The sequence below is a fragment of the Gymnoscopelus braueri genome, assembly GCF_963280865.1.
Source record: "Gymnoscopelus braueri genome assembly, chromosome: 13".
Classification (NCBI taxonomy): Eukaryota; Metazoa; Chordata; class Actinopteri; order Myctophiformes; family Myctophidae; genus Gymnoscopelus; species Gymnoscopelus braueri.
The window spans coordinates 34,934,954-34,961,063 of record NC_137615.1 but is presented as its reverse complement, the minus strand read 5'-3'; the positions used below and the strand labels follow the sequence as shown (position 1 = coordinate 34,961,063).

The window sequence follows — 26,110 nt, the reverse complement described above, 5'->3', positions numbered from 1 at the left end:
AGCAAATAAATACTACTAATGATAAGAAGAATTAATCTACAAAGCAACAGTCTCGATCCTTCATTTTGGCACAGTGAACGAGACTAAATTCACCGCTCAAACAATCAGTTATAAATAAATACATAATGCATCACAGCAAGCAGTCAAGTTTGTAATTCTTCATCAACATAGTGCATACAACATCAAATCTGATAACAATGATAAACGGTCAATAACTATAATGAGAATGGCAAGATTCAGCAGAAGCAATAAAATGTACAATCAGTGCATGCTATAAGCATAATGACATTCATGTCCTCACCTTTTCTAACATGTCATATGACATCAGGTGAAAATACACTCCAGTTACAACTAAGAATAAAAAATAATGCTGGTTTCGTAATCTTTAAGTAGTAAACACTATGGCAACAAGAGATGGCACATTGAGAGACAATAAATTATTTAACATTATATTTTGGCACTGGATTTGGCACATGATAATGTGTATGATTATATATATATATATATATATATATATATATATATATATAAACCCTCATGATACGTGTGTGTGTGTGTGTGTGTATATATATATAGTTATGAGTCTCCGTATTATAGTAAGTCAAATATTTACATTCAATTATTCAATTTGTGTATGACTGTGACATAGGCAGAGGGAAACAGAGAGAGAGAGAGAAAGAGAGAGAGAGAGAGAGAGAGAGAGAGAGAGAGAGAGAGGGGGGGGGGTTAAAGAGAATGAAAAGGAAATTGTTTGGTGATCTTGAAAATAAATAACATTAGCTCTTCCCCTCTGACACATCCAAAAATGATGAAAATTAAACAACACCATTAAGGATAGATTATGTTCATGACCGTTACCCTTGATTGTTACATATATAAAGTATTGCCAAGTTCTCTAAAGTTTTGGCCTCATAATATTTGAAGTTATTAAACAAAACCACCCTTTTGCCCTTTTTTCTTATGCTTCCATACTCCATAACGTCACTCTGTTTTTCACCTCTTACCCTTAATAAGGCACCAATCCAAATGACACAGAATGGTGGGCTGCAGAAAAGAGCCCACAGTTGAGATGAGCACGTCTCTAATTCATATCACATTAGACGCAGTGATGGTGAAACAGAAAGAGAATGAAACAACTGAAATGATAAAGAGGGGAGTGAGGCCGTCCAAGAGAGAGTTGTCCTCCAACAGACTTGAATCTTTCTGTTGTTTTAAATCCACTTCCTGACATTTTCCCACATCTAGATGGATACTTCATATTCCCGTGTATCCTGTGGCCCAAGTAAGAATAAAAATTACAAATACAATTAATTGGGTATGTTCTTAAAAATACAAAAAACAACATCATTTTATTGAGAAAAAACTTCAAAAAATTATGACAACATAGAATTGAATTGCTTGTATGAAGATTGTTCACTATAAACTATAGAAGCACACTATTTAGGAGCACACCAAATATGTTGACATATTTATTAAACCTGATTCATACTTCGTGGTACAATGGTGTAATTTACCATTAACATTAGCATTAAGTATTAACTAAGGCACTCACCCCTGCCTCATAAAGAGGATTGTTGAAATCCGACTCGACTGTAATTGGACTGTATGAGTGTGTATGAGAAAGAGACTTCCAGAATAGAGGCTTCCACTCTAGTCTGCATATGCTGTGGGTTAGAGAAAAAGATGGGAACAGGTTTGAGAACTTATGAAAATAACTGTAATAGAAAATAGGTTATGATAGCCTAACATGACTGATGGCTAGCATGTATGAATTCATCTATTATAACACAGTTGAACTGGAACTCCCCATTGGAACGCACTGAATTTCTACATTGTATAATGAGACTAACCCACTGCTAAGCTATTGTAGGTTTTAGCTACCATCATGCATTTTCTTTCTTATGCTTGTTGGTGAATCTTGTTGCTAATGGCCGGCATCCACATTATCAAAGAAATACTACATTAGAGGCCATAACTCCAGGTCATGATATGCTGTGATTATAATATCATGGCCAAAGCTATTGCTTTGATAAAACAGTTACCAAATATGGCAAAAGGAAAATTATAGCATATCCCAATTAACACAGTTTTTAATAACAATTTAATTACAAGAATAATTTCAACAAGAAAGTAGTCCCTGACTGCCTGCACAAACAAGATGATTACTATGCAATGTTCACATTTTAGATTTTTTGTTTTTCCACACGTTTGCCAGTCTCATATTTGAGCAGCTGTGCCTGTCATCCTCTGCTGTTTCTGATATGGGTACAGAAATCTCACAACATTTCATTGACCCGCAACTTTGATGCTGTTCGAAGATTTACAACTACACCTTTTTCCTGACAGCAGTCATCATCAAAGCAATGCTCAACATTTGCTTCATTTTGCTCTTAATTTCAAGTTGATCAATCTCATCTTTTAGCAGCTCTGCATGTCATTATTTAATTTTTTTCTGCCAGAGACACGCATTGCTCTATCCACTCCTCCATAGTTAACCCTCTATGAAGGTCAAACTTCATCTTAAATGTTGACATTTTATTCTGGATTTCACCTTGACCTACAGTTTATAGCCTTCATTGTTTTCTAGCCACAAAATGCCATAGGACTTATAAATACATTAGACATTCATAATCATAGCCATGGTACAGTATATGCTTAGTAGTATTATACACCTATCAACCAGTCAGATTGTGTGATTTGAGCTATCAAATCAACACAACTGTAGTTTATAAAATGCACTCTAACATACTATACTACTGTATATACAGTAGTATACTTTCAATGAGTATTATGAGTCTCAGTATATTCCAGACACTAATCACTCACTGTATGGATGACACTTACTTTGTATAATACATGTAAATTCCTCCAATCAATAGGATGACCAGGATTATGGGCAGAATGATTGCCAAGGCAATGTTCTCACTCAGTATCTGATGGGAAGGCTCGAATGACTGGGAAACTGAAAAATGCCCCAAACAAATACATTGATCACAATGATAGTGGAACTTCACTTAAAATGAAATTTACACTGATTAAATGTTATATTGTGTTAGGGAGGGAGGACATTCTCAGTGGAAACACATTCAAAGGTTTGTCAGATTATTTAAATTCGGGGAGCTGGTATAACCTCGACATCTTGTGTTGAGATTATTATTAAAATTTGAATGTATTTTTCAAAGTCAATCAAGAAGTTCCCTGTGACTAAGAAATGCAATCCAAAAGGCATAGAAAGAGTTCTTAAAAAGAAAGAAATGTGGAATCTACAGCATAAAAAAGCTCCCGTATTGCTAAAGAAACAAAAACACTATGAATCACATCACAGTTTTAAATATGATATAGTTTGGTTTGCACAGATATCTTGACATTATGAGCAAAGGAATTGCTTTATCTTCAACATTTCTTGGATATGAAAAAAATAAACAATTACCTTCTAATTTGTGATCATCCAATAGCTCCTCATATGCCACTATGTGAGGAGAAAAGGTGATTAGAGTTTCACAAATACACAAGATAGAGAACATGGTTGTTGCTGACTGGCTCTTTTTGACTAAAAATGATAACCCAGAACCCTCCATAACCTGAAACGTTCCAGAAACCATGAAGTTCTGTGATGATTTTTGTTGTTAATTTTTTTGGTTAACATTTCCATTATATTCAGAACCAGCCCTGAAGGGGGAGGTACATCATTAAAAGAAACTGATAAAAAAAAAGGGAATAACCTGGAAGCCAGATGGAAGTCTGGAAGCCTTGCAAAACATATATTACCCTCACTGGTATTTATCAGTACATTCTATTCAATGGGACATCTTGTTATTGTGCACAAAAAACGTGGAAACAAATTAGCTCATAACTTTAAGACACTTGTTAATGGGAATCCTTAGCGCTGTTTTTCCTTGTGCTTTCTCTCTTTCCTCTCAAACCAAGTGGCATTGAATTAATTTCGCCCCAGAATGCAAACATAAGCCCCAAAGGTGCACAAAAGTGTACAAATGTAACCAAATGGATCCATTTGGTTACATTTGTACTCTCGAACACTGAGGACTTCACTGTGAGGGACACTAAGACAGGTTTTACCTTTACAAAATGGTGGGGGGCTGTTCCACTGAGATGGGTGACCTGGGACACAGTTGATAATGACCTCCCCGATGAGTTCATAGCCTTCATAACAGAAGAAACGCAGCGTCTCTCCTGCTTGGTAGCTGTGCTTGTATAAGGTCTGGTAACCGTTGTCAGGAACACCAGGGTTTGGGCATGGGTCATACTTTACTGTTTAGTGCACACACAAAAAACAACAATACTGGTTGGTTGGAGCCTTGGAGCTATAACGAAAGAGCTGTAACCATAGGATGCTCTCCGTGCTTCAGTATTATCTTCAATTTGAAATTAATATGTTATTTTAGGACACAATTTATGCAATGTTATTTCTTTTCATAATATTAATAGGTAAATATGTAACACTGGTTTGGCTGGAATTTAAAAGATAGAATAGATTCCATAGCCTGGAGAGAGCATGACCGTGTGATTGACTGGTTGTCGTCAGGCAGACAAAGTGACAAGGATGGAGGCTACTGCAAATGTTATGCATTTCCTGACAAGATTATGAAAATCATTTTACATAAATAATTTGACAGAAATAGATATAGTTTAATGATGGTCCTATGGCTGAGTCCCTTGTTGCTCTTCTCTAAAAAAAGCAAGATAAAACAGTTGAGTTGACACTCGACTGCATGTACCCCAGTAGGTTTGTTACTTTAATGAAACCTCTTGAAAGACCACGTGCACCGTAAAATCCTCCGTCTCAATTTAAAGGTAAAGTTTGAATCCTAAATCCTATTGTTCTGATGTAAAGAGATTATAAGGTATACTGTATGTCTTGGGTGGGGAAAACAATACCCTATATATTCTCCTGTGTATTTCTATTTCCCCTGTGCAACGTGAACATGTACATCTGTGAAGTCAAACGCATCGTTTCCCCGGCCTCATCAGTCGTTCACGCCGTGCCGTTTTGCATCATCGAGTGTAGGCCCGATGACGCAAAACAATATGTTTGCGTTTGATGTCACGGGCGTATATTTCCATATTTTGCAGGAGAAATACACAGAAGACAAAGGGTATTTTTACCCATACTATATGATCTCCTCACTTCAGACCAATAGGATTCAGGGTAAATCAGTGTTCAAATAATTAAAGCTTTTTTTGCTTCTGGTTTGATCACTCTCCGAGTAAAACATTTATAAATGAACATTGAGGATTTAGCTGTGTGTGTTCAATAAGTAAATCAGAAGGTAAGGGATGGACTCACAGACACACTTTGGGCTGCGGTCACTCCATTTCGGGGTGCCAGTGTCCCGTCCATGGCAGGAGATTTGGCTGGGTCCTTCCAGTTGATAACCCTGGTTGCAAGAGAAGCGGACCACTGTTCCCACAGCGAAACCCGCTTCAGGTCGCACTGAGCGCGCTCCGTTCACCACCTCTCCTGGATCAGGACACTGCTGAACTAAAGGGGGACAGAGTTGCAGAAAGACTGTAATCATAATGTTTAATTCCGATAATTCCATAAAGAAACTTTGATTCCCAGAAGAGAGAGATACTTGGATAATAATTCAATAGTAATAATATTGTTGTTATTCTTCGAATAAGAAACAGCGTACAAGCAAAACAAAGTGCATAGCATTTTTGCCTTTACCACAGGATATATTGCTAAAGCAAAAATAGAAATGCTTCACTTTATTTATGGTTATGTCTGAGTCAGAGTGACGTGGCCGTGGTCCGCCAGCTGGCCAACCCGTCCGCCCGCCTGCCAAACAAATCACTGATGTCATTACAAGAACTGACACATGTGTGTCAGTTCTTGTAATGACATCAGTGATTTGTTTGGTTTGAGGACACAGATCTTTTAAAAAGTAGACTGTTACCAAAATGTTCTCACCTTTGACACAGGTAGGTGGACTGTTGCTCCAGGAAAGGTCCCATTGGCAAGTAATGATGTCAGAGCCACTGATGTCATATCCTGGTTGGCACTGATACGTCAACACACTGCCTCTCACAGGAGAGGTGTGGGAGGAGCTAATCCAGCCATATTCAATTTGAGGGAGTGGGGGGCAGGTGTCATTTGGTTCCACCTCTACAGGAGACACAACAGGTGCATTTTAAAGACAGCAACTTGTCAGGTTAATTTGAGTTTAAACATTGCAGAGGAGGTTATATGTCAATATTAACATCACAAATATTTCCTTCAACAGTCACCAAGACATTTGGGGCTCACTGACGCATGAAACGTGCATAAACAATCTAACTGAGAGCATTTGACCTGAGGCCGATTCTAAAAACGCCTTCTAAATCCTGACCTAAGTTTTCTGAAAAACGTCGAATTTCCATTCAAACATAATGTTGCTATATACTGTAAATACCAATAACTACACACAGAGGTGTACCCGGCTTGAAAGGTATAATAACGTATAGGTGTTCCAAGTTGATATGTCAAGATATCACAGATGTCTCTTGGACATGAGGAGATATTAGGCTACAGGTAGTCTGGGAGGCATTGCGTCGGAGCTTGGACAGCAGGGGCGCGGCCACTGCGTTGTGATTCAAATCAACAGCCAATGAAGAAAAGGGGGCGGGATCCACATGCAGTGGGTGTTGCATCTAAATAGGATCGACGGGAAGCAATTTCCCCTTGAGAAATTGCGGCCGCCATTGTTGTGTACTGCTGTTTGCCTCTCGTCGGACTTTTTAGACGAGTTGCACAGCTCTCAGACCGGTAAGAGGCGTGTCCGCTCAGATTCTGAGCGTAAGCTACATCCCGCCCACAAATACCAGGGCTCTGGCCCAGAAGTTCCTCGCTAGAGCTGGCGAAAACTTCTGGGAACTCAGATTAGGCTACAGGAGGAAGATGTGAATTTTGGCCAGCAGCATGGCCACCTGGTCCACCCGTTTCAACAGTCATGTTCAACATGGTAGATGACATTTCTGAAGGACTACTATTTGCCAGATTATGTGTATCGTTGCTGTCGGGCAGAAACCTCCTATCTCAATTTTCTAACTTTGTGTGTTTTTTTCGTAAATTAACGGCCTACTTGATCACACTACAGCGTCACACAAAAGTATCAAATGTATCAGATCCGCAAGCTTGAAAAGCGGCACGAATCGATGCGTTTTGAGCGTGTAGATCTGCTACTTTTGCTATTTGTGAATTTGAATCCTGAAAAGTAACATTTTGGACATATGAGGTTTCCACTCCACAGCGACGATACATTGCGTTGGGTAAGTGCCCGTTTTCTTTGCACGGAGGTGAGCGGCGAAGATTGAGGAAGGGTGAGAGAAAGGGAGAGAAAAATAGATGCATTTATTTCAGTTAGTACGTAGTAACCTATACTTGAAATATTTGTTGTGAAGAATGTTGTGAACCCATTGCGTCCTGGCTTTCTTTATCTGTTTCTGCTTAATGGACAGCAGTTAACAGTCGACAATATGATATCCATATAGGGCTCCAACACAAGGACCCACAGACCCCATCATCTCTATCATGCTTTAATTAACATAACTGAGAATGTGCGAGTGATTTTTAAAGACACAAAATCATGTTTTTGTGAGGTTTTGAAGCTTACATGGTTTCCTGGTGGTTTTTGGCATATCTCTAAAGCATGAATATGAATTTTTACCTCCTAAATCTGGTTTTCAGTCCAGTACTCCCTGACAACACGGTGTGACATGACACATGACTCAGGTGCTGCGCAACGTCACGTGTTCCACGGACGTCCTCGCCAATCAAATCCTCATCAAAGACATGTATAAAAAGCTGATATGCATGCATATACCGTACATGTCTGTAGTCAGCCTCTGATTGGACAACAGACTAGGAAGTAAACTCTATACACATTATGCTGGAGATAATACAAAAAGATGTGTTCATTGTATTCCATGCCATCTGTCTTGACAGCAAGGGCTAAGGAAGGAACAATTTGTAAATGGAACAAGGAACGGACAATCTATCAATGGAAATGACTAATTAAATTCACCTACTTACCACGATAGTGAATAAGGAATCCCTGGCTTAGGATGAAAGTGGAATCATCTGGATCACTTTGAAACTGAATGGTGACCTCTGATCCCCCAGACACCACCTGGAAGCGCTCTCTGGACCCCAGGTACTGGCCAATCACGTGAGACATGACATCATGTCCATCAAAAATAGTCAGCACATCGTTGTGGCGGATATTCAGACTTCAGGAGGGAAAGGGAACAATAACAAAGAGAGAGGTTGTATTTCAATGCGATAATCAATGGAGAGAAACAAGATACAAAGTAGATTATATAATACAGTACTATGATCTCTAATTATTTTTCATTTAATTCTCTGTCAATTGTTTTGCTTTTAATAGTGACTAGTAATAGATAGTTCTGTAATAAAATTACAGAACTATTTTATATTTTGTTCCCAAGTCAAATTCATACATACCTGTCCAACAAACAGATTCTGATTACTCAGAGATAAATATTTTTGCTCAATTAACACCTGTATACTTATTTGACCAGTGTCCCCCAGGACTCTATACTAGGTGACGCTCCTTTTTCCCTCTACACCAAATCTCTTTGTTGAAAATTGTTGCTCTAATCTGCTATTTTTGCCAAATGTTCGCACAATGCACAATGCTATGGTTCATGTGGTTAGTTATGTACTCACATCCGCACGTCCAGTTCAATGCGCTTCTCCTCGTTACCGTGGATCTGCCATACACAATCCTGGCCCTTGGAATAGCTCTGGGGCCAGTCCGGGGACAGGACAGTGCCAGACGGCTCGGTCAACTCCCCTCCACACAGAGCTTAGACAGAGGAAAGGCACACATAGACGTAAGGAGATGGACTGACTTCAAGATAGTTAGAAAGAAAGAGTGATGTAATAATGATGGTGGAAGGAGCAAGAAATGCAGAGAAGGTTGAAAATGGAAATAATTCTGTAGAGGGATAAGAGACGTATAGATAAAATAAGACAGGGTTTAATAATGCCGTGGATTCCATGTGGACCTCACACTTCATTTAGCCAATCTATGACGTCAAACATCTCCATATGTGGGCAAAGTTTCACCCCAATCAACCTCCATTGACTTCCAGCATCAAATTTAAGTTTTAAAAGTTAAAACTAACAAAAATGACGAGGGATTTGCTTCCTTGGCCAACTGGCATCGTGCACAAGAAATATGGTGCTGATTGGTCCAGTGGTTTGCCAGATTAGCCCCAGACACACACGCATTCTGGGCTAGCCTATTTTATACCCCGGGGTATAAACTGAACTAGCCCAGAATATATATAAAATATAAAACAGCCTAGCCCATTTTATTATAGTATACAGTAGTTATAGTTTGGGCTGTTACACTGGGATTCGAACCTGGGTCTTCCACGCAGAAAGCCAACATCTTAGGCTTTTGGTCATCAGTCAGAGGCTCTGAGCCACTCTGCCACACTCACCCCCCTTTTGACCTCCCCCCACCTGGAAACCCGATCCGGGTCACGGCACTAATGGGAGGACCGGCGGAAGGGCGGGTTGGCCGGTTGGCCGACCACGGCCACGTCACTCTGACTCAGACATAACCATAAACAAACCCGATACGCCCATACTGTATATAGTCGAAGAAGAAAAGGGACGCAGACAGATGGGTTGACAAAAGCCCTGCCATGACTCAGACATATTGGTCGGATTGGTGGTGCGACGTAGGTGTGAGGGCTGCGAAGCAGCCCGAACCTCTAGTACAGCTAAAGTTCAGATGACATCATCCCTGCACTGACAAACTGCCTTTCAGCCATGCTGTAAAAACACTTGAGGTAGTGCGCACAAAATGTGCTTCAAAGTTTGATTACTATGCTTGGTTTAGTAATCATCTTTGGCTCTGGCTAAAGGCTGGAATTCTTCCATTTCCACAACATATCCTCTGTACACACACAGCTGTCTAGTGCCTCAGTAAAATACATTTTACAAGCTGGGCCATCTAATATCTCTTCTAACAACTGAAAATGTGTTAAATGTATGACTGTGATCAAATGTAAAAACTGTGTACTGTAAATGTATAATATTCATGTATAATGTTCATAAGAAACATATGAAATGGGTATTTATATAGTTTTATCTATTTTTGAATAATATATATAAGAAACATTAACATTTTGAAAAAGGGCTTTTTTTGAAACATTTTTTTTTTTTATGTTGTTAACAGACCTTCCACCCACAGTGATTTGTCTGGGTGTAGAACCATACCTCTGCACACCGGTTCACTCTCATTCCAGTGTGGGTCACTGGGGTCGACACACTCAATGGTCCCTGAACCCTGCTCCATGACGAAGCCCGCGGAGCAGGAGAAGGTAACAGTGGTGCCCAGCTGGTATGTGATGTCACTGCTGCTGAAATTTCCGTGGGGCATGTAGGGCTCCCAGCAATGTTCAGCATCAAATGCTTGAGAGAGAGAGAGAGAGAGAGAGAGAGAGAGAGAGAGAGAGAGAGAGAGAGAGAGAGAGAGAGAGGGAGGGGGGGGGGCAGAGAGAGGAGAGAGAGAGAGAGAGACACACAGACAGACAGACAGACAGACAGACAGACAGACAGACAGACAGAGGTTAGACTAGAAAAAGTGCTCCTCGGAGCACAGGTCTCCGCCAGGTCAGGCACGTTATTCTGGCCTCCTGGTGGCGCTATAATAGGCCAATGTGAAAAGGGTGCCATTTATTCTTAGGTCTTTCACGGCAATCAGACACTGCATTCATGATTTGAGGCATTTTGTTCCAAAAATTTGTTTTGCTAAATTAGACCTGCTGGTGGCGCTATAACAGGCCAATGTGAAAAGGGTGGCATTTCTTCCTCAGCCTAGTGGGAATGTACGTGTGAAAATTCACGGAAATCGCAAGCTGCGTGCATAGTTTGAGGCTTTTTGTTCAAAACGGACCAATCCTGCAAACTTTGGAAGCCAACCTTAGGCAATCAGGATGGAATATGGGAAATCGGACAGATTCGTGTTGATCACATGACTATAGAGATACTGTGTACCGATTTGCATGACGTTTGGATAAAATCTGTAGGAGTAATGTTAAAAAATTGGTTTTGCGCAAATCGGCCTCCTGGTGGCGCTATAATAGGCCCATGTGAAAAAATGGGGCAGAGGTTCTGAATTGGCATCCAGGGAGTGTGTGTGCACAGTTTCGGAGCGACCGGGCCAACGGTGCCGGAGATTAGCTGCTAACACACAGACAGGACGGACACACACACACACACACACACACACACGGACACACACACACACACGGACGGACGGACAGGGGGCAAAACATACTCTCTCGCCATGCCTTTCGGCCTGGCGGAGACAATTAGAAGATAGATATACACTGTAGTAGTGTATATGTATATGTGTGTGTGTGTGTGTGTGTGTGTGTGTGTGTGTGTGTGTGTGTGTGTGTGTGTGTGTGTGTGTGTGTTTGTTATTCTAAAGCCTTTATCCGGTGAGCACAGTGGGATGTAATTAAGTTCCATTGAAGCCCTGTGTCTCAAGCCTGGGCGTGCTGTGCATGGGCACATCATAACTAACCTAATTTACCTTCCTTAATTAACACAATAACAGAGTAATGAAAAGACAGCTTTTAATTTGTGACTGGAGGGTTGTCTCTACAGCAGCCAACGTCACTTTGGCTGTCATCTACTAAACATATTAGATCGATATAACTGGTAGACTGTTTTACAGACTATAGATCCAGTGTACGTTCCATTTTTTGCACACAATTGTAGCTTTATTTAATAATAATAATCTTCATCATTAAACTTATGTAACCAATGCGAATCAAGTAATTGATAACAATAACAACAACAACAATAATACTACTACTAATAATCATCATCATAACTATAATAATAACTATCATAATCATAAACTTTAATAAGCAGAATGTACGTCAAAGGTGTGTTATATCAAAGTTTTGTATAACATAACAAAACCGCTATCAACTGCACAAAGGAAAAGGCACGTATACAGTTTGTGTGAGTACATGCATGTGTGTGACTGTGAGTGTACAGTATGTGTAAGAGATTAGGATATAAACCCTTGTAAATGGAGGAGGGTACCACCTCAGTGGCCTTGTGGTTAGAATGTCCGCCCTAAGCTTGGGAGGTCGGGGTTCCATCCCCAGTCAGAACATACCAAAGACTATAATGCCTCCCTGCTTGGCACTCAGCCTCAAGGGTTGGATTGGGATAAGTCCCTGCGACATACAAGCGTCAAGTCCAGGGTGTGGACATCAAACTGCCTCATGCTACAGAAACAGGAGATAGGCTCCTGCCTTAAGGCCCAAATAGCTTGGCAAGGCTTACTTTAGTGCGAGGAGTGTGGTGATCAGAATGAGGGGTAAAGCAAGGGTTGTTAACGCATTGGAGGTCATTGAAAGGCCAGCTGCTGCACAGCTCTACAGCAGCGCAACTCCATTATCAATACCTCAATCTTATCAGCACTCCTAAGTGCCGGTTGGGTTGAGATTGAATGAAATTATACACTGAGACACTCTTAATCTTAAACTTTAATAAGTCTGATAAGTGATCTGCTCAGGTAAATAAATTATATTATAAATGTGAGATCATTTGTCACTTGATGTGGAAAGTTCGGAGAATGGTGAGAGTAGTTTCAAAAAGTAGTTTTTTGTTACTGTGCCATATTCCTACTCTTCTGTTCCTGTCCTGTCACTAAACCTTCCATATTAATCCTTTTGTGTTATTTAGCCAGCTTATTATTATTATATATGTTTTATCTCTAGGGTCCCAATCTACACTGTAAATTCCTCACTGCTTATTTAACTCTGAGAGGGTACAAACGGAACCAAATGGACATGCAATGGTCCATTTGGTACACTCTCAGAGTTACAGACCCATAAGGGTCCACTTGGATCACTGGTGGTCCCCAGACCTGACGCTGATTAACAGTGGCATGCGGCGGTATGGTCAGTCAGTGAGATTAGAAGTAAGTGGGGTCTCTCAGCTTACCTTCATAGCGCAGAGCCAGCAGCAAAGGAATGGAGGAGGAATCCGCTGTGAGCTCCAGGTAGAGCACTGGACCTTCACTCACCAGGCCACGTTCAGGGACGTCATCCAGGTCTGAGTCAAACAGCAGCGGAGCCATGGAGCCGTTTCCACTGCGTACAATTAACCTAAGCAAGGGATAATTGTCAGCGCGCTGGTCGTTGTTGAAAAACAACCCCGACAGGATGATTAAACACAGAGGCAGAGCCGAGGTGTTTAATCATCCTGAAGAGGGTGATTACACGGCTACTTAATAAATTAATTAATAAAGTATTTACTTGCTTACGGCAATGAAAGTATTCAAATGCAAGTATATAAGTGTTGCGCTGGGCGGACACGGTCTCCTCGGAAAACAAGGACGTGTTGATCAAATAGAATACATTTTTGGTCACTGCATTGTGTATTTCTAAATTCTCGCTTCACATGTTTTCAAAAAAATTCTTGAGAGCAATGTTTAGTTGTAAATGACATGGCTGTCAGGTTGTATGCAGCATAAAATCAAGCAGTGCAGGTTGATATGAGCAGGTGCTCTGAGTCTTTGATTAGACAGCGGTCTGTTATTGAGCTCATCGGTCATTATCCAGAAATAACACACAGCTGAATTCAGCGATAGACCAATCAGAATCAAGCATTCAACCAAGCCGTGTAATAAAGAACAATAAGACGCTATGGGAGCAGTTCCTGCTCTACACAAGAGACTGTGCATGCATCATGTTGGGTATGCTTGTTGATTACATACAACGGAATATGTGTTTAGGACAGTGGTTCTCGAAGTCTGGGGACCCCAGGGGTCCGTGAGGGGGCTCCAGGGGGGTCCCCAGCTAAATTGGTTAATTCAGCATCAAACACTATATACATCAGCTATTTGGAAATAGACGATTTACAACGCATCACATTGTGTAGATCTTCCATTTTTGAATATTCTTTAAACATTTTAACAACACAAATCTTGTATGGGGGTCATGACCAAATACATATTAATTTGGCAATCCTTGTCATGAAATTGTTTGAGAAGCACTGTTTTGTTAAAGTGGTACCTGATACATCTGTAAAACCAAGGCTATAATTTGCTAATGGATTAAATTATGTTTGATAAAAACAAACAACTGTTGGGGTATAAAAATAGAAATTGGCAGGTGAATTGCTTTTCATTACATTATAGCTGATTATGTCTTATGAAATCAATAGATTTCGGAATGCGTTGCTAATCAAAGTAATAAAGTAGTGTTTAAACTACTGAAGGCAGTTGTTCCCAATATGTGTTGAGTTTGCCAAGACAGTACAGCCAAAGAATAAAAGCTTTTTAAAATCTACAATTCTGGATTGAGTGAGTTGGAGTTTTTCCAGTAGTTTAAACACTACTTTCACAATGAACAATAACCCAGCTCACAATGAGCAGCTCTCCTTTTTAACCCATTAAGACCGGGAACGCATCTGTGTCATTTTTAGATTTCTTTGGCTATTCAAAAATAGCAGATCTACAAGCGTGTAGCGCGGCCAAGCTACTTTTTATTTTATTTTTGAAAAATCATGAAAATTTTGCTTCTGGGGATTCTACAACTGTCTCCTATATCCTAAAAGTAAAAAAAAAAATGTATGTCGCTTTATCAGTGGTTCTCAAACTTTTTCATGTCAAGGACCCCCAAAATGATATGTATTTGGCCACTGACCCCCATGTCAAAATATGTTGTTTCAGGGACCCCCAGAAGCACAGATCGGAGTTAAAAATGTTCTATTATTTCTTCAAAAATAGCAGATCTACAAGCTCATAGCCCGGCACTTGGTGCCGCGCTATGTGCTTGTATATCTGCTATTTTTGCGAAAAAAAAAAAAAAAGTATCCATGAATTCAAGTCTCCGTGGGGTGACTAATCAATAGAAAAAAAGTTATTTTGGCGGTGAACTATCCCTTTAAGTTATACTTAGTTGCACGCTGGTGTTACACACCTAAAATAGCCGATCTACAAGCTCTCAATTTGTCGAGCTGCGACACGTTGTGAACTTGTATACTGGCTATTTCTGATGCGTGACACCAGCATGCAACCAAGTACAAATCAGGCATTAGCTAATAAGAAGACACTGTCATCATACTTATCGTCATCTTCGTCCAGTGCAACCCTTTCAAAGTGGAGATGAAGTTTGTGGCCCTCTTTGGCTTCGATAAACCAGTGGCAACTCAGGTTATTTCCATTACTGTGGTTGCTGACAGTGGGAGGTGGTGGCGAAAGTACCCGACCCACTGTTGCATTACGAATCCACCCTCCACAAGACACAGCTAGAAAAACACTGACTCGTTATTTGCCCATAATTCATCACTGTCATAATCAGGGATGCAGAAAGCTAAAATAAATAAATAAATAAAGCAAGCACAAGGAATTTATTTACATTAAATGACAGAATAAAAATGATGAATTCAGAAACTGACCGACGCAACGTGGCTCAGGTGTACTCCAATGGGGTTGTGTAGCGTTGACGCAGGTAGCCACCTCATGGCCCCGAACCTGGAACCCTGGATCACAGTGGAAATGGGCCTGACCTCCAGGATGTATGTCTGTCACAGTCACACCGCCCCCCTCAGGGGACAGAGGGAACGAGCAGGACAGCAGGAAGGCTGTAGAGGTTTTTCAGAGATAGGACGGAACACTTAGGGGCACGGTCCAAGTCCAAACACACTTCAGCAAAAGGAAGGCAAGGCACTGCTCTATGTAGCTCATTTCAAAGTCCAGATGAAATGCCATCTTGAATCCAATTAACGTATTTCAGAGTAGAACATAGGCAGGCGGGACATAACATTGTGAGGAACTTGATTTGAACATTGAAAAGTGGCTGTGTGTCATAACAAACAGGGAGAATTACAGTTGAATATTGGTTGCTGGATGTCAAGAAATGATTGGTTGAAATTGGTTGGCCTACATAATTAAGCACACGTCATATTGTGTTTTTCAGGCAGAAAACATGATTGGATTTTGACATAAGAACTGGTGGCCCAGCCAGTTAGTGCATTGAAAATTGAGTTTAAATCCAACTCCCAATCCAATGTCCCCTCTCTCTGCCCTAGGTTTCTTGTCTCTCTACACTCTACTATCTAAATAAAGCATAAAATGCCAAAACGACAAAGGTGCACAATATGACCGGAGTGGTGATCTAAAAAGGATAAAAAGGCATTTTTCATTTCATCTTGAGTCTAAAGAAGATGGGCTGATGTATTATGCAGCTCAAAACATTCTCCTGGCTTTGAAAGGTAGACTTCAGAATGTAACCTGAGCTAACCTTAACCAGAAATATTTTAAGCAAAAGATGTAGGATGGCTTTCAGTGTGTGGGAGGTTTGGCATTTGGCTCCATTTCTCACACTACACAAAATGTTTTATGCCCCACATTCATTGAGTGTCACAAGAGAGATGTGCAGTCAGCCAGTGCTGTTACAGTAAGTGCACATTATTGCATGTTGGTTATGCCAGATTTCCTTTTTAACACATTGGGTGCCAGAGGTTTATTAAAATATTATACGTTGAGTGCCAGCATTTCTTCCATCCACTTGCGTTATACATTTCGTGCTGTGAGAAGCCCCGACGTGGAAGTGCATGTAAACAAAGCGTGCGTGCGAGACGGCGGAGGGTCCCGACTAACGCCTGGAACAATAATATTTCCAACGCGACCCTCCATTGCAGCGTGATCGCCGATCGAAAACGGCTCGTTTCCACCACATTAAAAAGAAATGGAGATATTAAGCTTTTAATCAAGGAGATAACATTGAAAACGCCGACCGGAAGGATTTTTGACATGGAGCCAGATCCAGCCTCTTCTTCTCAGAAACTGCTTGGGTGATGTCAAAGTTTCGTTTTAGCGCCCCACGTGGCCCACATGTATAAAAATAGAATTGGGTCAAAAACGGTCCGGACCGTTTTCGGCACTTCTCGTTTGGACCCTCAAAAACGGTCCGGACCGTTTTTGGCATTCAATGTGTTAACACCATTTTTCTGGAGTATGCCAGGGTACTCTCATAATTTGCATGTGGCACCCCACTGACCAATTAGCCTGGTAAACCCTCCCTCCGGAAATCTCAATTCCATTTCATTTCAGGAGTGAGTCTGGCATGAACCGCCTCTCTGCAATATTGGCTGTGTATGCCAAACGGCCGCGCCTATCAGCGTCGTCGCTCATTGTTCTGTGATTGACAGCTTACGTTGGCCAATCAGGTGGCGAGTTCGAGTGAGCCCAAAACACGAACGGCAGCCATCTTTTTCTTGTGCGGCCAATTCTCCGCTATTTTTTTACTTCAAAAAGCTCTCTAACTTCTATTTTGAGGCACGGAATTTACTTATAAGATATCGTTTGGATAGAATTTAGTTGTTTAACTTCATATATGTGGTCAATTAATCATGACAAAGCCTATTTAAAAAAAAAAAATTAGAGAACCGGTAGGGGCGGGCAGTGACACCATTGTACCCGAAAAAGGCAACCCATTTTGGGTATGGCTGTCTCAAAAGTCCCGTCGCGTCACATTAAGACTGGTGAACTGCTGATTGGCTGAAGGGGAAAAATTATCATTGGCTGAAGGGGTTGTCAGTCAACGGTATTACTCCCGCCCAACTCCAGCACAGCCAATATTGCAGACAGGCGGATCAGGCCAGACTCACTCCTGAAATGAAATGGAATTGAGATTTCCGGAGGGAGGGTTTACCAGGCTAACTGACCAATCAGGCAAGGCTCTTTACAATAAGCTACAATTACTGACATTTGGATAGTTAAAGGGATATTTCACGTTGGGTCATTTTATCGTCTACTCAGGCTTTTGGGAGCACCGCGGGCAGTTTTTAAGTTGCTTGATTCAGTATTTAGATATATTCATTTTATCAGACACGCCCCTTCCTATACAAACCCATTGTAAGTTCAAACTCATTTTTTTTTATTGGAAAATGTTTTTTTTTAAACAATACAAAATGTTTTTTAAATAAATGAAAAAAGTTATTAAAAAAAACCCTCACGTATTAGGAGGGCAGGGTGAGTCACCAGAACCAACGACGGGTGCTGTTTTTGATGAATCTAACATGTTAAAAATGGAGTTTGAAGTTATAATAGGTTTGTATAGGAAGGGGGCGTGTCTGATAAAATGTGCATGTGGATCTCATCTTAAACAAGCTCAGTGCTTAATGAGTCTTCCAGTTTAGTAGACCTTGTATTGTGAATTTGTACTTCCATGTACTGTTGTTCTCATGTCTTACTAAATAAAGTACATCAATCAATCAATACTTAAGGCTGAGTAGCTTAATTTTAGTCATGCGAGTGCATCTTGCAACAACCTGGCAACAACTGGAGCGGAGGGCACAAGACCGAAGGGGATGGAAGTGTTTCATTAATGGCCTATGTTCCTCAGGGAATTTAATGGCCAAAGTAAGTACCGTAAGTAAGAGTGCATCTTGCATAATCTTTGATGCTATGCTATTATCACCACACTGTTACTGTAATGTTACAGAGTCGACCTTTAGGTAGTAAGGATATAGTATTAAAGTGTAACTTAGCAAATATTTAAGGTACATTTTGTTTTGGAGAAAACTCACTTGGATGCATTTTACATAAGCTGGCAGCGATTCTGCCCAGAGGGCTTTGGGAAGTGTTATATCAGATTGTGCTCACAACACAATATTAGGATTCACATTAAATATGGGTGAAGTTGCCTTAAATGGGTGCTGCAGGGTTGTTCAGTCTAGTGGTTCTCAAAGTGGGGTCCAGGGACCCCCAGGGGACCTTGAGGGGGTTCCCCAGCTAAATGATTAATAGTTAGTAACCACATATGATAACTCAGAGAGTGTACAAATGGAAGCACCCCTACAGATCCATTTGCTTCCATTTTATACACTCTCAGAGTTATGGTGGGTGTGTGGTCTAATGCATACCAAACTGTCTGTCCTTGACATTAAAAAGTGTGAGAATCACTGGTACTTTAGGCTGAGTTATGGAAAAGGCCAAAGCGTTATTTACCTTGATAGTGGAGCCTGAACATGCCATGATTGGTCTGCCGAAGACTGCGATAGTGAATCTGCACCTGGTTGGTTGAACTGCGAATAACTTGGCCCTCTTTCATAAGCGTCTCGTTGGCTAATAGCTCTGGTCCCAAACCCCCATACCCAATAATGGTCAGAGACTCTTCCTTGGACAGGTTAACCTTCCTCACCTACAGGCAAAAGAAAAGATCAACTTGTCCAGTAAATCAAATTTCAAGGTTCAAGGGTGTTACATACACAATCAATATGGCTGGTAGCATCATTGTAGGCAGTGAAATTCTTGTTCTTCATGCTTCCTCAATAGTATGGACAACTAGAACATATATTTTTTAAATGAGACAACATATAAAGTAATACTAATAGTAGGGATAAGATAGCAAAAGCCAAATAATATCAATAAATGTGGTCATTTATGCATTTGACATGCTTGAAATATTTAATGTTTAACCATAATCCTATATTTTGTCTTCCTTGTGTTCATCTAGGAAAGTAGCACATGTTCTCTTCTATTCAAAAGTAACATTACATTTGAAAAAAACACAGCAACCTAGAGGTGTGCATAGTTGAGCTGCATGGCTGTCTACTTACCAATATTGTTTGGGTGTTTTCAACTCTGGTGGACACATTTGCAGACAGAGCGACATACATACATACAGTACATACAGTATACATACATACATACATACATTACTGTACATATAGACGAATCCACAGACACGCTGCCTGTAGGCAGCCATAGCTGCGGTGTCAACGCTCCGCACCGCGGCTCCGCACCGCGACACCGCAGCAATGGCCGCCTACAGGCAGCTACAGGCAGCGCGTCTGTGGATTCGTCTATACACACACATACATACATACCTACATACAAATACATACACTGTACATGCTTACCGTACATACTGCACATATCCATCCATGTATACAGACAGATAAACAGACAGCCTCATCAAAACAGTTTTGCACTCAACTAATAAAAAGTGTACATTTGGCATGCTGCCACAGAACCTGAATCATTCACAGAAAGTGTTCACTACCTGAATCTCCACTCCATACCCCGGATACACAGTGATGCTGTAGGTGCACTCCAGAGGGGAAAAAGAGGATGAAGATGCAGGGTCTGGTGACTCAACAATCTCCTCCATACCTGACAGGGTAGCGTTGCACTGCACTGTGGGGGAACAAAACACAACTGTTCAGAACACGTGTGTTTAACTACTTGAACCCCAGCATCCATATTCTGTTTGTTTTTTTTAAACCAAAAATAGCCATTACTTTCCCCAAAGTAGACCGGACAGCACTTTTGTCAATGATTGTACTTTTTAAACATACTTTATAAATAAACTGACTTGACTTGACTAGATCACCATGGTAACATGCTGCATGCTTAACCTGCTCTGGGCAAGGTTAACCACTCGTGAGGTTATCGCGTTGCGTCGCCTTATGAGTCTGTATCTGCTGTTTTCCATGAATGTTCGATCCAGAATAGGGACGCTATGGTTTGTGTAGTTAAAAAAAAGGAAATAAAACATTTTATTAAACCCATATATACATATACATATACACCATTTAAGAACATGAGCGCTCCTATAGGCAGGTAGGTGTACAATTTGTTCATCAAAATGATCATTTCCAATTAGGGAATCTAACTTTGAATCTTTTTGTAGCAGATTGCAAGAGAATTTTAGATTTTTTTGTTGGCTATTCAAAAATAGCAGATATACAAGCTCACAGTGTGTCACTTCGTGCCACGCTGCGAGCTTGTACATGTCTAATTTTTTAACATTTTTGAAAAATCTTGAAAGTGTGAGAACTACTGATTTAGAATGCATTTGTAGAATCGGCCTCAGGTCTTAAGTGGTTAAGTTCAGGATAAGGGATGTTGAAGATCAATCAACTGTCAGAAGTGTCATTCAGTCCCTGACATACACTGTAGCATGGGGCTTCCTGGTCGCCTCAGTAAATGGCCTCAACATTCCTAGAGGATCCTGTGGACATTTCTTATATTACAGATGTACTGTAATGTGGAGGGTCAGTCATATCTCTTTAGTCACATGCAACCACTGTCCTGCAAACTGTGCGTATTTTCTTTTTATATTTATTCATATTTACATATAGATACATTATGCTAACCCATTCTGTCCACAGCTACTGTATTTGTCCACAGCTACTGTATTTACATACTGTAGCTACAGTATCTAGCAAGCTACAGTATGTTATATCATATGTTGTTTTCCTATGGCTAAAACTCATCAGATAATTTGTGATGAATGAAACCAATTAAAAAAACGGTATACTGTACACAGTACTGTAATGTATACTATACACATTCAAAATGTGGAATTATATTAAAGTAACACCAGTTACAGCATGTGTAGAATTGCGATTGAATGACTTTATGAAAGCAATAGCACTTGACAACACCAAATTCGTATAGTGGTGTTTTAGAGGCTTTAGTTTTTTACCAAGGCAGATATACACACTACTATACAGAATGTCATACAATCAGCTTTCAGGTTACTGGTATGACGAGAGAAAAAAATATATAAATATATACAAAAGAGGAAAATGAAGGAGGGGGGGGGGATAGGGGGGGGTAGGTTAAGACTTAGACAGGGGCCATTTTCGAATTGCAGCCTCCTGAAGGTGTATCTTTAGGGCAGTTTTGAAAGTGAGTAGGGTTTTACACTCCTTTACTCCTTTTGGTAGGGCATTCCACATTTTTGCTGAATAGCATGAGAACGAGTTCATACCCTTAGTTGAGCCAAATCTGGGTTGAACATGATCAGTGGAGCTGCCTCTGGTGTTATGATCATGGACTTCATTAACATTTTGGAAGTATTTTGACAAATACAGGGGGATCCCAATGTTGTGGTGTATCTTGAAGACCAGGCCCATAGCAAGTTGCTGTACTCTGTCCTCAACCCTAAGCCATCCAATCCTAGCAAAATGAGCAGGGGTTAGATGGGTTCTGTGATTGAGGCCAAGAAGTAGCCTTACAAGTTTGTTTTGGGATGTTTGGAGCCTTGTTTTTAAGGCCTTGGAGGTGTTGTGATGACCATGTACAGGAACCTACTAAATGAAAGGCAATACCAAAACTGACAGCCTTTACAGTACTGTATGTACTGGTCCACCGTACACATTTACACTATATACTGTTGGTGGTCATCAAGAGTCTGAAACTAATCTGTCACTGTTATTTCACAGGGAACTTGATTATTGTATTGTTTTATTAGTCATAGCGGTGGCGGAGTGTTGGGGTGAGGTGTAGAGAATGAGTTGGTCATGGTATAGATTAATAATCTTCATGCACATCAAACCGTTCAGACTAACCACTCAACTGAGACACTGTGGTGCTGGAAAGGACACGCACATCAAAATATAAATCCTCAGTTTATTATAAAAATGATGACTCCAGAACGCTTTTGTAATATTTTATTCATTCTTTTCAGAAGCTGGCTAAATCGTGCCAGATGGACATGAATCCATTAAAGAGCTGCAGGAATCTAGCCTGGTAAACCACCAGGGTCGTGGAATTCACATTTCATCTGAATGAAAATGAAATGTGAATTCCGCAACCGGGGTGGTTTACCAGGCTAGCAGGAATCCCGTTTTCAATATAATATGCACTGCTGATCTACCATTTTAGTGTTTTCTTTATTTTAGCTGTTAGCTGTATCTAATCACAGTATGTATTGTGGATTCTTCAGAGAGGGAAAAAACATTGTTTCATTCCCCTAGATGCTTTATTGTTTGAGTTTGTTTGATGGCCCTCATTCAGGGCAAAGATGTCACTTGTAGGACATCCTTGTCCGAAACATAAAAGCTCATATACAGTGGGTTTCAGACATATTTGAGAAGTTTAGGAACGGATTATAGAGCAGATGAAGGCCAAGGTAACATCACTGAACACATCAGATAGGTGTACATTTCATGACTTTCTTCAGCAGACCGTTGTCCATGTTGCTGAAAGAGAAACCAAAAATAACTATAAATAACCAAAAAGTTACTTATAACCAGGGGCAGAAACAAACAAAGATACAGTGTAAATACACTTTTTCCTGATACATTTTAGATATCTTTATTTCCCCAAATTTTATAATCTGTCATTACCTACCACTGAAGTCTAGCTTGGCTAAAAATATGATGTAGTAAACTGAAAAACTAACATCAGCACTCAAAGTTGACAATATTACAACATTATCTTAAGCAGCATATCTGTAATGATTTACCTACAGTAGCTAATCACGGAGCATCTGAGGTTAAGAATTCCTTGTGTAATTTTGCATTTTGCTTTTTACATTCACAAACAGATTAAACAAAATAAAATTAACTAACTAATAAAAGTAACTAGCATTTATACACAAACTTTTCAAACTCAAATTTCTAAACGATTATTTCACATTACCTTGTCTTTAAAGATGTCCATGCTTGCTGGCGGTGGTGGGTTGAGATGAGAATAAGGAAAAATAACAATGCTCCTGCACAAGCCCTCAAGATTATTTGGGTCAACTCTAATAAGCCAAATCACTCGTCGACATAAACACCTCCAGAACTACTGGTGTCAACTTTATTAAAATAAAATGGTCGGCAAGACACTAAGTATCACATTTTGGGCTTCATAATTATTTCTTGAAGCATTTTAAGTTATTTTTTTTCTTTTATGAGCCTGACAACAATGAGGACTTTAGCAAACAGATGTTCCAATCCACCAAGGATCTCTTTCAGGTCTGTTCCTTTGTGCGTATTTTGTGGGTCAAAGCTTTGTCGGCAAAACAAAGTCCTATTTGTAAACTGGAGACAGTTTCTGGGATCCTCTACTTTTTCATGAATGGTTTCTTTACACCTGTTTCCGAAGACTTATATATGAGTGTGCAGAAGTAGCTATCTCCATTAGCAATTTACAACATCGTGCATCTACCTGGCACATGCATGGTGGTTATAGTTGTTGTGGTGATCAGAGTGGTCGTCGTTTCCTCTTCTACAGGTGGCGAGGACATCGTGTTCCTTGACCGTGCTTGGATGTCGGCAGGTGTCGAGCTCAAAGCGGTGGTGAGAACCCCAGGTGATATGACGGTTGCTGTGGACCCAGTCTGTCCAACGTCAGGGACGGCCTGGGTCGGGTTGGTGGTAGTACCTGCAAAGTCACAACAACGTCTCATCAGTGTCTCCTCCTATGATGATCGTCACCCACATCATACTGTAGCCACATTTGTCATAGCCACAACTAACCGTGTGAACCCTAGCATACATATTAATAGGCAATCATTAGGCGATAATAGGCGAACATTCGCCGAATATAGCCGATCTAAGCTCACAACGTTGCGAGACGTTCTGAGCTTGTACATCGGCTATTTTTGCCAAAGTGATACAGAGGGATAAAAGGAGGGGGGCAAGCTAAAATAGACCCCTGGGGGGCCCCGGTGAACTAAGTATATAGGGCTTAGGTGGTTAACCATTTGAACCCAATCATCACTATTCTGGGGGAACATTAGCCAAAAATAGCCAACACGTCGTGAGCTTGTAGATCGGCTATTTTTGATGAAGAGATCAAGGGTGTAGACGAAAGAAGCTGAAAGTTAGAGGGTTAGGTGGTTAAAGAGCTGCAGAGATGTACCTGTGCCTAAAGCAGTGTGTCCTAAGTATTCTTTACTCTGTAGGGCTGCATGGATCAAGTCTCCCAAGGGATAAGAGTCTGGGGCTGGTGTGGGCGGAGTGTCAGGGTCAGGCGTCACAAAGCTCACTCCTGAAATGGGCAAGACTAATGATTTGTTAATTACAAAAACAAAACAAAAAAGTAAATAAATAACGAAGATGCTAAACATGAGAGATGTGTTGACTTGCGGTCTAATCCAAGGATTAAAAAAATACGTATTTTAAGGACCCCCAATTTGATAAGATTGTTGCACGTGATTTGGTCCCATATGGTCAGTAATTTGGTCCAGAATTCCTTTATTGTCTATACAGTATGAACTGTAGGTATAGAGATAAAGGTGAAACCCGGATCAAAATAGCCATTTATGTTCTACATAGCTGTATTTACATGCACCCCCTGGACCCCATGTTGAGAACCACTGGTCTGATCAGTGGCATGCACATAACTGGCATAATAATGCTTATCACTGTAGTCAACTAAAAGCCTGTAGTCAATGTTGATGGTGGTACATCAAATGGGCATGCGTGAAAGCATGTTCACATGCATGCTGTGAACACACACACACACACACACACACACACACACACAGACACACACACACACACACACGCACGCACGCACGCACGCACGCACGCACACACACACACACACACACACACACACACACACACACACACACACACACACACACACACACACACTGTTACCTGCAACTAGGTGTAGCATGGTGACAGACAGCATCACAGCAGGAAGTGGGTACCCCATGGCTTTGGACGAGACTGAATGCCCTGCAAGATTCAAAGTGTGAAGAATGAATGATGGGAGCAAAATATTCTATTATCAGCTCAGTCAAAAGGTTTATCTTGCTACAGGGTTATCATAGCAGACAATGAAGTTGGTAACGGTCCCTGAAGGAGAGGGGAAAAAAAGATTCCTGACGGTATTTCTTCCAGGAGCAAATTCTCTCGCTGCGCTCAGGTATTGGGCATAATGTTTACATCATGCAGGCCACACTGATGATCCTGATTGATTATTGCAAAATCATAGGCTAAATGATAGCCTATACTCAGTCAAAAGGAATATTCATCCACCTGCTACAATGCATTTAAGCCTGCCTATTATTGCAGTTTTAGTTACAGCAATATAATGTGTTAACGACAGACGACAGAGCGAAAGAAACAAAGTGGCAAAAAGACACAGCCCCCCCCCCCTGCATTTTCTTCCGAAAATCTGCGATAACACAGGAGGGATTACGCTATTCCAACATTCACCGACCACCAGGCTCCTATAGGAGCCTGTGGTGGTCGGTGAATATTGGAGTAGCGCTGTGTATATACAACCCCTCGCGTTATGCAGCAGAAACAACATTTTAGCAAAGCCCGTTGTGCTTCTATATATACGGCTTGATC

The 26,110-nt window shown here is 40.7% G+C and overlaps 1 protein-coding gene across 1 annotated transcript; it reads right to left on the bottom strand.

The window, feature by feature from the left end:
* Nucleotides 1-987: 987 nt before the first annotated feature.
* Nucleotides 988-25,466, bottom strand: sez6l2 (seizure related 6 homolog (mouse)-like 2; the record flags this gene model as incomplete). Its single annotated transcript, XM_080448277.1, has 18 exons — nt 988-1,271; nt 1,553-1,664; nt 2,845-2,962; nt 3,431-3,469; nt 4,078-4,269; nt 5,306-5,500; nt 5,933-6,127; nt 8,033-8,229; nt 8,690-8,828; nt 10,256-10,450; nt 13,010-13,173; nt 15,136-15,319; nt 15,470-15,655; nt 19,026-19,218; nt 20,083-20,216; nt 23,967-24,182; nt 24,663-24,791; nt 25,409-25,466. The coding sequence occupies 18 exons, from the start codon at nt 25,464-25,466 to the stop codon at nt 1,242-1,244; spliced, it is 2,676 nt and encodes an 891-aa protein (XP_080304403.1). The 3' UTR covers nt 988-1,241.
* Nucleotides 25,467-26,110: the final 644 nt, after the last annotated feature.